At 42.2% G+C, this 12,392-nt stretch overlaps 1 protein-coding gene across 1 annotated transcript in view; it reads left to right on the forward strand.

Moving 5' to 3' along the window:
- NPAS3 (neuronal PAS domain protein 3) overlaps positions 1 to 12,392 on the forward strand; it is a 644,696-nt gene that overhangs the window by 615,450 nt on the left and 16,854 nt on the right. Inside the window, exon 9 of the mRNA XM_067295593.1 lies at positions 1,610 to 1,716. Coding sequence (XP_067151694.1) covers positions 1,610 to 1,716 — 107 coding nt within the window. The remainder of the gene's footprint in view (positions 1 to 1,609; positions 1,717 to 12,392) is intronic.

Genomic DNA, 12,392 nt, shown 5'->3' on the forward strand with positions numbered 1-12,392 from the left:
TTTCAGCTCTGTGATTTGGAGACATTTTATGCGAGTCTGTTCATTACTATTACTGAACGTTATGGGGCACTCTGAGCATTCTACAGTGCTTCTTCACGTAAACGTAAATGCAAGGGTGTTTACTTGCAGAGAAAAGAACTTTTAAGGACAGAAATTCTATTGTTAACTCTTTTTGACCTGAGCAGTTTTCTGCATCCTGCAATTTTTTTTTCCTTAAGAAAAGAAATTAATGGTAGAATACACTATGTCTTTGGAAATACACAGCATTACATCAACGAATGGACACAAATTCTCACCACAAAAAGGGGGGTGGGGGATTGCACAACAACAGGCAGTGCTAGCCCTCAGCTCTAGGCTTTATTCAGAGAACACCTGATCTCTATTTGTGTCCTGTGATTTTGTTGTTTTTTTTTTCAATTGGGACAGACCATCAGTGCTGCTGTGGCACTGTTCAGTACTTCCTTTCTCCTTCTTCAGCCCTTCTGATCTATATGCTCTTTCTCTCTCATACACCCAGGCAAACACCATTCTGCCTCAGTCAGTGCCTCAGTATCAGTGTTTGCAACATCTGCCCCGAGGGAACCCCTCTGACGTACGCAGTTCAGTTTCTGCTTGAGCCTAGCCATAGGCCTATGCTCTGGATCATGTTCCAGTTGCTTCAGCTACCTGGCTATATAAAGATGTTTGGTGTTTCTTACAACCCTCAAAATGGAAGATGGCGATTATATCTTATGATTGCAAACTCCACTTATTGTAGCATATTTAAAATCTTAAATATTATTCTATTTCTAGAAAACAAACATACTTTCAAAGGTTTGTGATGCTTGCATAAGCAAGGCATTTTTCATTTTTTTGTTATTTTCTGTACTGCATTTAAGGACATTGACATCTTCACAGTCAATGTCAGGAGTATGCACATGCACACAGACACACACACACACATATGTATGCATACGCACAAAGATCTGAAGAACAGATTTTAAAGTTTCTATGTGCACTAAACCACAAAGTCCCAGTTGAAAGGACCCGAAGTGAGAGCTGAGCTCCCAAGTGAATTAGACTAAAAAAGATAACACCCTGAGGCATCTGTATGTCTTAGCATTTAAATTATATCCCTGAAATATCGGTTAGGGCTTTGTGCCAAAAAATGGTTGAAGAGCTTTTTTGTGAATATACCCAATAGAAGATCAATCTGTTGAAATGAAAGGTGTCTCTAATCATTTGGTATAAACATAACATGTTTTTTACTTTATTACATAACCTTGAATCATCTTGGTCTTTTAATGAGGATTTTAGATTGTTTCTGAGGCTTTGTAATTTCATGGAATTATATTGTCTTGGTGTTATTCTATGGGAGGAATATGTGCTAAAGCTTAGCTTTCCACCTATTTCAATGTATTAAATGATTTCAAGGTTTCTTTAAACACGGTTTTCTTTTAGAGACTGTATCTTGTTTGTACAGAATTCCATTCAAAAAAGTAGTGGAGTCTTCACAGAATTACTACAACAGTGAAAAATGTTTTTGTAGGTTTCAGTTTTTCAGTCATTTGACAGTTCCTGTGTTCTTTTCCTTCTTAAATTATAGGCTGCCTTTTTTTTTCCTTTTTAGGATTAGTGATTACATGGATCTGACCCCTGTAGATATTGTAGGAAAGAGATGTTACCACTTCATTCATGCTGAAGATGTGGAAGGCATCAGACATAGTCACTTAGACTGTAAGTACCTCCATTTTTGTCAAAATCATCTGGTACAACACCTGATTGCTCCTGAACTAATATTTGTATTTCTCGATTGTGTATCTTCATCTTGTGCCTGCTTTTTTTGTCATAGGATTCTGTAGAGGGTGGCTCAAATATAACTTGTTGTATTATATATTTTCAAGTCTTTGTATAGACATATAAGATTGTTCATATACGTGGAAATAAAAAATTAGATTTGTATTACAGTAGTCTCCAGCAGCTGTTCAGTTATATGTGCTGTGCATTATTTTACTCCTTCAAAGAGGTATTGCTTAGGTGAGAAACTACCTCCCTAGCACAGAAAATGAACTCCTCTCTTCCTTTTTCCTTTTCTGAGTCATAACAGGGAGGCCAGAAACTGCAGCATATTTGGGATTTCACTAGGTTGTTCCAGACACGACTGAGCTACAGCTCTGCCAGTGTTTTAACCACCCAGTGTATAATCACCTATATAGCCCCCATCCGTGTAGCTTCTAAGTGTCAATTATTTGCATACAGGTAGTATCTTATGAGGACGAGGACAATGGAAGTTGTACAAAAATGTAACAAGAGACGAATCTTACCGGAGAGCTTGTGCATGTATCTGTGCATGCATGTATGGGGGAAGGGAGGTTCAGCTTGATTCATTGTAATTAAATTCTTTGTACTCTTATTATTAAAAGCTATAGGGCCTAATTCTTTTCTTGCTGAGATCTGTTTACTTCAGTGATGGTGCTCCTGATTTATCCTGGTACGAAAAGAGAATTTAGGCCTGTAATCTCTAATTTATCTGCATTTGCAGTGAAGCCAGATATTTCTTTGGAAGTTTTTGTGACTGACATTGCATTTACGATCGACTCTTCCGTTTTTCTCAATGCACAAGACTGTCTGCAAGCTGCATCTCTGATTCAAGGTCCCAGATTTGAATAGCTCTACTCCCCGTGTGTCTCCCTAATGCCACATTATGGAATTCTGAGAATCCCAGCACCATGCCCTGCTAACATTTATTAATAAAAGAGTAGCAGCCCAAATCCATCCACCTTTAATTAGCTTTTATAAGACTGTGTGACTATAAGGGAAGGCAATACAAATCTTCAGTCCAAAAGTACCTTGCTTGATCTGCAAGGGAAGACAGGAGGATAACTGCAGTTGGAAAGCTGGAGAACAGGGACCACTTCTGTGATGATATATGGCAGCCATCTTTGATGTTAACATCTGTAGTGCTTTAAAAAATAGTCCCTGAAGTCTCTAGAAAGTAAACTGCATTTGTCAAAAGAAGGTCAGATTAGATACATTTCTGAAAAAAAAAAAAAATCAATTATCCAAAATGATAAACAAAGTCATTTTGCATCATTTACATTTCCAGCATTTAATATCCAGGAGGATGTGGCATTTGCTCAGAAATGAATGAACAAATTCAGAAACTTATCTGGTGCTCTTGAAACTGGAAGTCAAATAAGACAAGTTGCGCTTCCACTGCACTATGTGACCAAGGAAATAAAAGATATTTATGACTCACAGTTTTAACGTACCACCTGGCAGAGATGAACATCCCATTTGAAAAAGACCTTAATCTTCTCAATGACCACTTCTCTCTGAAATAGAATATGCTTTATGAAACATTCATCTTCAGGAGACCTAGAGACCTATGCACATAGTGTGAGCAGCAGCATAGGCCAGTGGATGAACACTGGACTAGGACTTAGCAGACCCAGGAAACAAGATCAACTTCTAGCAAATCTATTCACCTCACTGTAACTAGTTCCTCTCTCACTGTATGTCCATTTTAGCTAATTGATTTGCAAGATTTTTAAGCACAAGAGTTATGTTTATCAGCATCCAGCACAATGAGGTTCCAAACTTGGCTGTGTGACTATAGTATAATTATTTTTACTCCTATTATGCTAAGCCTAGTTTTCAATGGGATTAGGCCAGTTAGATATTTTATATACAGTTGTTCTCTTGGATTATAGGACAAGATGTTCATAGAATCATTCAGGTTGAAAAGGACTCTAGGTGGTCACCTAGTTCAACCTCATGCTCAAAGCAGGGTCAACACTGAATTCAAAGCAAATTGTTTGGGACTTTGTCCAGTTGGGCCTTGAAAACCTCCAAGGTCAGATGTTCCATTTCTTCACTGAGCAGCCTGTTCCAGTTATCCTTAATAGGAGCTTAGTTCTCCTCATAGTGAATTTTTTCCTTCTATCCAGTTGGAATTTCCCTGTTTCGATTTATGACTGTTTCCTCTCATCCTCCTGCTGCGCAGCTCAATAAAGAACTTGGCTCCATCTTCTTAGGAACCTCCTTGTGGGTATGGACAGGCTGCTGTTAGGTCCCCCCAAAGTTCTCTCCTCTCCAGGCTGATGAAGAATGGTTCCCCTAGCCTCTCCTCACAGCGCAAGTTCTTCAGCCCCCTCATCATCTTGGTGTCCCTCTTCTAAGCTCGCTCAAGTTTATCAAAGTCTTTCTTGTACTGGGAAGCCCCAAACTGGACACAGTATTTCAAATGTGCTCTAAAGAGTGCTGAGTGAAGGGCAATAACGACTTCTTTTGACCTATTGGCTATCCCCTTTCTTGTACAGTCCAGTATGCTGTTCTCCTTCATCACTGCCAGGGCACACTGCTGATTTATGTTTAGCCTACTGCCCACCAGGAGCCCCATGAGCTTTTCAGCAAAGCTATTACCTGGTCCCAGTTCCCAGTCTGTACCATTGCAGGGAATCAGTCCATTACAGGGGGAGCACTTTGTATTTGTCTTTTCATATTATTCAAACTCAAACTCTGGATGAAAGATCTTCAGGTTTAAATAAGACTTGGAAATACTGAATAAGTGATGGCAGTAGGATATTTTCAGTTAGTAATAGCAGAAAACAAAATGCTCTAAACAGACATGTAATTCCAGAAAGGCATAACTCAGAAGTATACCTGCCTATTATAACTCTTGCAGGAGCTGAAGCGGCTCATATCTTTGCACAGAGACACACTCAATATTTCTAGCATTTGGAAAAAAACACTGTAGAAGTGCCAAGGGGAAAAAAGCCACAATCACCCAAAAAACACCATAGCAACTTGTCCATCCCAGATAATCAAGTTCAGATCAAGCTAGAATGAGAAAATCCCCTTGTTTAGTGAAAATAAGATTAGAGCCAAAATTCAAGAACTTACAGACAATGTCTGTAGAAGGTAAAACTCAGCAGTATTGCAGTTCCCCAAAATAAATAATGGAGGAGATTTGCCAGTACTACATATGGTATGATTACTTGAGATTACAATAGATAAAAAGCAATGCTATGAAGAGGAGCTGGAAGCCAAAGTAATGGTTAGGAAGTCTTGTGACAAAGCAGAAGCAAACTTGAGAAAGCAGCAAACTCAAAAGGATGTGTTTGACAGAGGACTTCAGAATGTGTCTAAAAATCTTAATTGATTTTACAGAAGAGAAAATAATTTTTAAAGATTAAATCAAGAATTCCAAATTGCAGTGGTAGATCTGAGGGTAAAAAGAAACACAAATAAAACCACTATTCTGCCTATTCACTAACAACATATTGGGGGAAAAAATGAACAAGTAAGACCAGGACATCCTGCCTTCCCAGCCAGGTTGTTCATAGACATCAAATAGGAAAAAAACAAGCAAAGAAGAAAACATCGCACAAAATCATACAGGAAAATCAAGAGGGCTGTTGATGACTGCAGATCATAGTAGTCCATTAGAAACTTTGAAAAACAGGCCTTGTTAACTCTATCTCAGATAAAAGAAGACAAAAGCAGTTTCAGGAATGTGGCCATAGTAAGTATAATAGTGAAGATGATCTCCAGGACTCTAGCAGTGACAGTCTTTTGTAAGGGAACTGCTTTCCTAATGAAAGGTCAACTACAGTCAATGGAAAAGCTTTCTTTGGCCTCAATGGACATGGGTATTATGCCCTAAAAGAGCAATTTTATACAGACTAAAATCCTGACCCCAATGAAGTAAATAGCAAAAATTCCATTAGGCTCAGTGGAGTCAAAATTTCTACTTAGAGATTTGTGTCTGTTAGAGCTTGATGCCCTTGTAGAGTAATAAAATAATATTTATACTCAGCCCTGCATATGCCTGCATTGATTTCCACACGATAATATATGGTGGTGATCCCACAAGTTACTGAAGTATCAGTTTTTTCAAACAGAAATAAAAAGATTAGGGATATTGTTTCTATCTTGTTTCATTCAAGGTTTCAGTGATCATGTTTTTTTAATAAATCCCCCAGCCAGTTGTTTGGTGTTACAATTCTGCCTTATTAATGCATTTCTCATCTTATAATGCTTCATGATTTCAGAAGTTTAGGAAACTTTCCATTTGTTTATCTTTTCTGTATCTGTTGAATAAATTGCTGGTAGAAACCCTGGCAGATATTGCATCTCATAAATCAAATATCTCTCACAGAGGTTATAGCTGACAGCCTGTACCAAGTCCAGCATTGGGGCTCAGTTGACACACAGCAACTGGCTAAGGTGCGATCAACTGGTGTTTCAGTCTGAGCCCTCAAAAACCACAGGTCTAGCTGTACTCTGGCTCAGATACAGTCCCTGATCCCAGCCTGTGTAATAGGCTTCATTAGGGTATGTGGCATGAGAGAGGAGAAGTGGCAGATTTTACCCTCTACAGTTGTTTTGTGTCTAGAACTAACACCTTAGGAAGACCTCTTCATGCGCCCACTTCTAATTTACCACTTGTAAGAATGGGGCAGGTAGTAGAATGCTCCGTTTATACTTACCCCTGCGTAGAAGCATTGCAAGGTTAAACTGCAAGTCAAGCAGAGGAAGTTAATACACTTCCACCAAGCCCTGAGTCCCTCAAGGGGTAGAACTGCCTTTGTTCCAAAGACAAGGAAATACCCCCAGTCTTAAAGCTAGCAGGAAAAATTCTGTGTCAATTCAATACCAGTAATCAAGCAAATTAATGAAATTACTGGTCTGTGAGGTCTTAGCACCAACCATAGAACTCTGTACAAGGTGGAACAGCAAGGATGATTGATACTCGCTGCTCTTTAGAGTACAATGCTGCACTGTGTATAGGGGCTTCTCTTTGGTTGCCACTCTGTGCCACCCCCTCATACAGGGGGTTGTAATGTCCCTTCTTAATTTAAGTAGTAGATTACTTGCTAAGAATGAATGGGTGTCATATGCTCTAGGAGTATAGGTCTTCCATTTAATTGAAAAAATTAATGATCTCCATTGAACAGTGACATCAAGTACTTGGTATTACTGTTCAATGGAGGTCATTAAGGAAGCGGCCAGGATGTATTAAAGTCAAGACCTTTGAAGGAATCCATGAATATAGTTTTGGACAAATATAGGACAATGTGCCACCATTTGAAAATGAATATATTGCTCATAAGAACACTGTCACAAATATATATTGGTATATAATACGTGCTTTTTCATTTTGGAATCCTAATTGGGGTCTAAATTCAGAGACCTGACACTGACAAAAAGATACTTGTTGTCTTCAGCTATTGCTTAGAAAACATCATCCTATTTCTTCAGGATTTGATTTACAGCTATAAGAAGTACAGTTCCTCAGGAACTGAGCCAGGGCAGTTCATTTCCCATAAAACAAAGGTCTCTGATGAGTATGTTTGGTAGCATTCCCTCTGATCTACTTTATCTGGTTTCCAGTGGTTAGAATAATCCAGTCTTTCTGAAAATAAACTATTCCATATTCACCTTTTTCATCGCATCCATATTTTTCAAGGAATATTAGCCCTCGGTCTGCTTTTAAATCAGTTATATATTCATGATTTCTTTTATGTATGTTCAGTAGAAAATTCCTATTGACACACAAAATATTGCTTGGTGGTTTAGCCTACCAGCGGTAGATGAACTAAACCTTTTAACTTATGCACATCAGTTATAATTTTTCATTCTCTTAATAACATCAAACACATGAAAAACAAATAGAGTGAGTTGATAATTTCTAACAGTAAAATACACTTCACATATTTTGCTATCATGCTGTGGAATAACTCTGCAATGTCAAGTAGCACACAATTAGTAAAACTGTAGGGGGAAAAAAAGAAGTGTTTTGATCCTGAGGAATTTTTATCCTAATCAGATCGAAATTTCAATGCTCTTGTAGTGCTTAGTATCTTCAATCACCAAAAAAAATCAAACTGATTCCAATGTCAGGTTTTGCATTCTGTGACTGAAATAAAATGCTAAAATATACAAATGAATCTCATGTTTGTACAAGTTTATTATCATCACTAAAAACCAAGATTGATTCTGAATTAGGATGATAAAATGTCTGGTGTTTAGGTAATTGTTACCGTTCTCGTTCTTACCGAGGAGGCACAGGGCCTTCTCCCCAGACCCCGGACCATCACCACACAGACACCAATATGAGGAGTGGCAAAATGGCGTTTAATGAAGCGTGTCCTGCTCTTTTATAATGCTGTAAAGCCCCGCCTTCTTCTCCAGCAGCAGTGCTCCGCCCGTTACGACCTTCCCATGTTCCGCCCCGCAGTGCCTCCCTGCTCATCCTTTTTCCTCCACATCTCCCCCTCTCCCATCAACGTTGTTTCGTTATATCGAGCGGGACGCAACAAAACACGCGGAAGTGCGGCGTGTCTCGACGGGACCGCCATCGGGTGGTTCCTTGCATTAGTAGCTTCGTGAGCGGAGCTGTGTGCTGCCTCCCCTTCTTCCGCTTCTTAACGCAGGCGGTGTCCTTGTCTTCGTCGGTTCAGCGGCCATAGGCGGGATTGCTCAGTTCCAACAGACTATATTCCCCCCCCAAAACCCAGCCATTCCTCCAGAAGTTCTCCTTCTTGTTTTCGAGCAATCCAGACTTGGCCCGCTACTTTCAGCAAGGCTTTCTTAACGCAGCTCAGTATTACACACAAGCATAAGCCTATAATTATGAGGATTAGCAAAATGCGCAAGCCTTCAGCGAGCAGTCCTGTTAGCCACTGTGGTAGATTGCCAAACAGGTTAGTTAGCCATTCGTCTAATGGCGTTTATTGTGGGCTGCGTGCAAGCTTACATACAGGTGCACTTCGTTTCCACCCCTAGGCTGCGCGTCACACCGCGTGATCTTCCGCTACGCCTAGTCTACCGCTTCTCATGCAAATATCTTGTCTATGCAGTTTCCCAAGATCCACCACTATTAATTGATATACTCTATGCTCATGTCTATCAAGCAGTTAAGCCGTACATGCCGTAAGCAATAATTCAGAATTAGCAAGCCGCAGCATATCGCTATTACTACTGTGAGTGCTATCAAGCCTAGTGTTATAAGCCATTTCTAATCAAACCATGACAAGATCCACGCCCCTGTGTTGACTTGTTCCCCGTCAGGAAAGTCTCTGTCGGCCCCGCCTCGGGGTTGAACGGGATGCAGTAGTGAGCTGCTCTGTGCGCCTGTGCTCATCTCCTCCAGTATGACTCTGCGGTCCCCGGAATCATGAAGCCGGCGATAAGCATCAATGCAGCCATGCAGCAGCATCCCGTCTGGCGTCGCCCTGTTCAGGATGGAATCTCACCAAGAATGATTAGTTACACCCCAGACCCTCCCATACGTGCATTTATGCATTTCATTGGAACCCATCTTATCTGCTCCTCCCGTTTTACCGCAGCATACCCTCTTCCCTGTGATATCCACAAGAGAAGCAACGCTGTGGTCCCTTTCTCATCTGGTCCACCGCCGTGACAAGAGCCTGCGCTGCTGCTGTTCCCTGATTCTGTTTTTGCAGTACCGTGCGGATGACAACCGAAAGTGGTGTTCCTTTAGGGATCGTTTTCAGGATGTCCTGCGTCATGGGGTCACTCTGCTGCCAGAGGCACTCCATCATGACCGGACCCTGGGCCTCAGGGGGCAAGTATGACTCTGCAATGGCCCGCTGGAGCCTGTCACAGAATTCAGTGAAGCTCTCTGCGTGTGTCTGTTTTATCTTTGTCCAGGGTGGCTCTACCTTTTCTAGCTTCCCGAGTTCTTCATACACGGCCCGCGAAGCCTCTGTTGTGGCCATGACCTCCCGCCTTATTTCCTCTAATGCACGCAATAGGGTGTCGACCGGGGATGTTGTTACTTCTTCTCCGCCCTTCGGCTTCCCTTTCAGCTGTGTCTCTCCTATTGCACACCCCCGCAGCCTGCACGTAACTTCTCGCAAGCCCCCGCCTTCCTCGTCGCTGCTATCTTCTCCGCTCTCCTCCTCAACCGGCAATCTCACCCGAACCTTCCTCCCTCCTTTCAAGGTCGAACTCTGGTCTCTCCGCTCTGATGGGCCGTTACCCTTCCTCCCTCGCTGCACTGCCTGACTCTCCCCGCCTACAGCACCCTCCTCTGCCGGGGCCCACGGCAGCAGGGTCCTATCTTCCTCACTAAGCGTCTTCCTCAAAACTGCGCCAGGCACGCAATCCTCGGGTTCGGTCCCGTCGACCCCCCATCCCTCTCTGTCTTGTGCGAGATCTTGCCAGGGATACACCGGAGGCGGCTCCTGGGATTCCACCGGTAGGATCACTGGAACCTCCCCGCCCCCACTCTCCCGTTCTTTCGCCGAGGCCTCCCTCGCGCTCCGCAGGAGCATTCTTATCAGCCCCCACACCTTTAACTCCCTCGCGGATCCCCCGTTCATCGGGGACTCCGCCAGCGCTGCTGTGCATTGCAGCCACAGTTCCTCCCGCAGAATCTCCATAGGAGAAGTAATCGCTCCCTCCTTTACGAGCCTCTCTACACACGCTCGTATTGCGCCCGCCTTCAGCGGCGCCCGCCATTCCTTGGCGCAGGCCATCACTACCTTACATATGGCCTCCATGGTTCCGGATCCGGATCCCTTCCTCACGCTCCCGGCGCCTGCGCCGGCCAAGCCGCCTCCTCGGTATCACGTCGGGGTCACCACTTGTTACCGTTCTCGTTCTTACCGAGGAGGCACGGGGCCTTCTCCCCAGACCCCGGACCATCACCACACAGACACCAATATGAGGAGTGGCAAAATGGCGTTTAATGAAGCGTGTCCTGCTCTTTTATAATGCTGTAAAGCCCCGCCTTCTTCTCCAGCAGCAGTGCTCCGCCCGTTACGACCGTCCCATGTTCCGCCCCGCAGTGCCTCCCTGCTCATCCTTTTTCCTCCACAGGTAATTCTTAAACCAAGCCTGCCTGGCATCCTGATGACAGTCTGGTGTATCTTGTTTTCAAAGTATTGCAAAGGCATTGGTGTAACCAGTCGCACAATCATCCTGTCTGTCCATACTATGGGCCAGCGAAGGTTTCTGCCTTGGAGCCTGCCATCCTTATGTCCTTTTGGCTGGAGTTGGTGGTGATAAAGCAAGAAGAGGGAACAGGAGATAAGAAACTGGAAAAAATGAAGCATATAAAGAGAACATTTTTTGCTTCATACTAGGAAAGAAATGAATGTAAACTTTGTTTTTGACACATACCTAATTTTTGTTTTTCTGTCCTAATGCATAACAGTTGCTTCCAGAGTAATATCATTGTCTTTAGTTCAGCACTTGATATTCTTACTATTTGATGGTCTAGACTCCATCTATTTAGGTGTGTGGAAGCCATTGCCAGAGTATCTGGTCCTTGTGCAGACCCCGGTGAATTTATTCACCAAACACATCTGAGTTAGCAGCATGTTTGGTTCCCATTTTTTTTGTAAGGCACAGCAAGATAAACTTGCAGTCATGCGTCCTGTTCTGGTTGCAGCTGAGCAAAGTGAAAAAATAATCACATCAGCCCACCAGCTACTGCTCAGCACCACCCTCCCATCACACCAGCCATTTTTAAACCCTCTGATCTGCCAACAATTGTTTGGGTGACTTGTCCCTCAACTGGTTCAATAATTTCCTATCACTGAACTGTATAAGCACAAATAACACAAGTCTGACACAGCAAGAAACATCAAATCTCAGGAGACTTGTACCTAACCAAGAGTATGTATGCTTCATGTCTTTCAGAGTTATGGAGTTAGCCATGCTCTGAAATCCTGCAGCTACTATGTTTGCTCTGGCAAATGCTTCGCTGGTTTATGTGAGATTCTGGTCTGTCTAGCTCATTATCTTTTTCTGCTCTCTGACCAATGTCAGTTACTTTAAAAGAAGGTGGAAAACATTTTGCAACAGGTAGTTATGTATACATTGCTCCCTTTTTGGCCATGCTCCACTATTAATTCATGACTGGTTCATTCCTTAGAAGATGAGAATTTGCACCTAAATTACAGTTTGTGGAGGGAGCTAGTTGCTATTGTAATGTTGGGTATTCTAATTATCCATATAAATATTCAGATACCATTTTAAATCCTGATAAATTTCTGATCTCCACGATATCTTGTGGCTAAATTTTTCACATGCTAATTGTGTGCTCTTGGGCACGTTTTTTCTGTGTATGTAAAGTATCTAAGAGAGTTTACCAGCAGCATCAGATCTTTTGGATAGTAAATAAACCAGAGAACTGTACAAAGCTAAACCTTTAAGCTGTTTAAACCATTAGCTGTGAATCTGCCTTTTCCTAATTGGAAAATTTTGCCTTTTCTAGCGTAGCGATATACAGTTATTTTGCAAGGTGCCTCAAATATAGTTTTCATTGATAGCCCTTTAACTTCATTCCTGATGCTTTCATCTTCAAATTAAATCAAACTGTTTAATGCAACGCTAATTAGTACATCCCCATTTCAGTTTGTAGGCACTCCATT

This window comes from Apteryx mantelli, chromosome 4, assembly GCF_036417845.1.
Source record: "Apteryx mantelli isolate bAptMan1 chromosome 4, bAptMan1.hap1, whole genome shotgun sequence".
Taxonomy (NCBI): Eukaryota; Metazoa; Chordata; class Aves; order Apterygiformes; family Apterygidae; genus Apteryx; species Apteryx mantelli.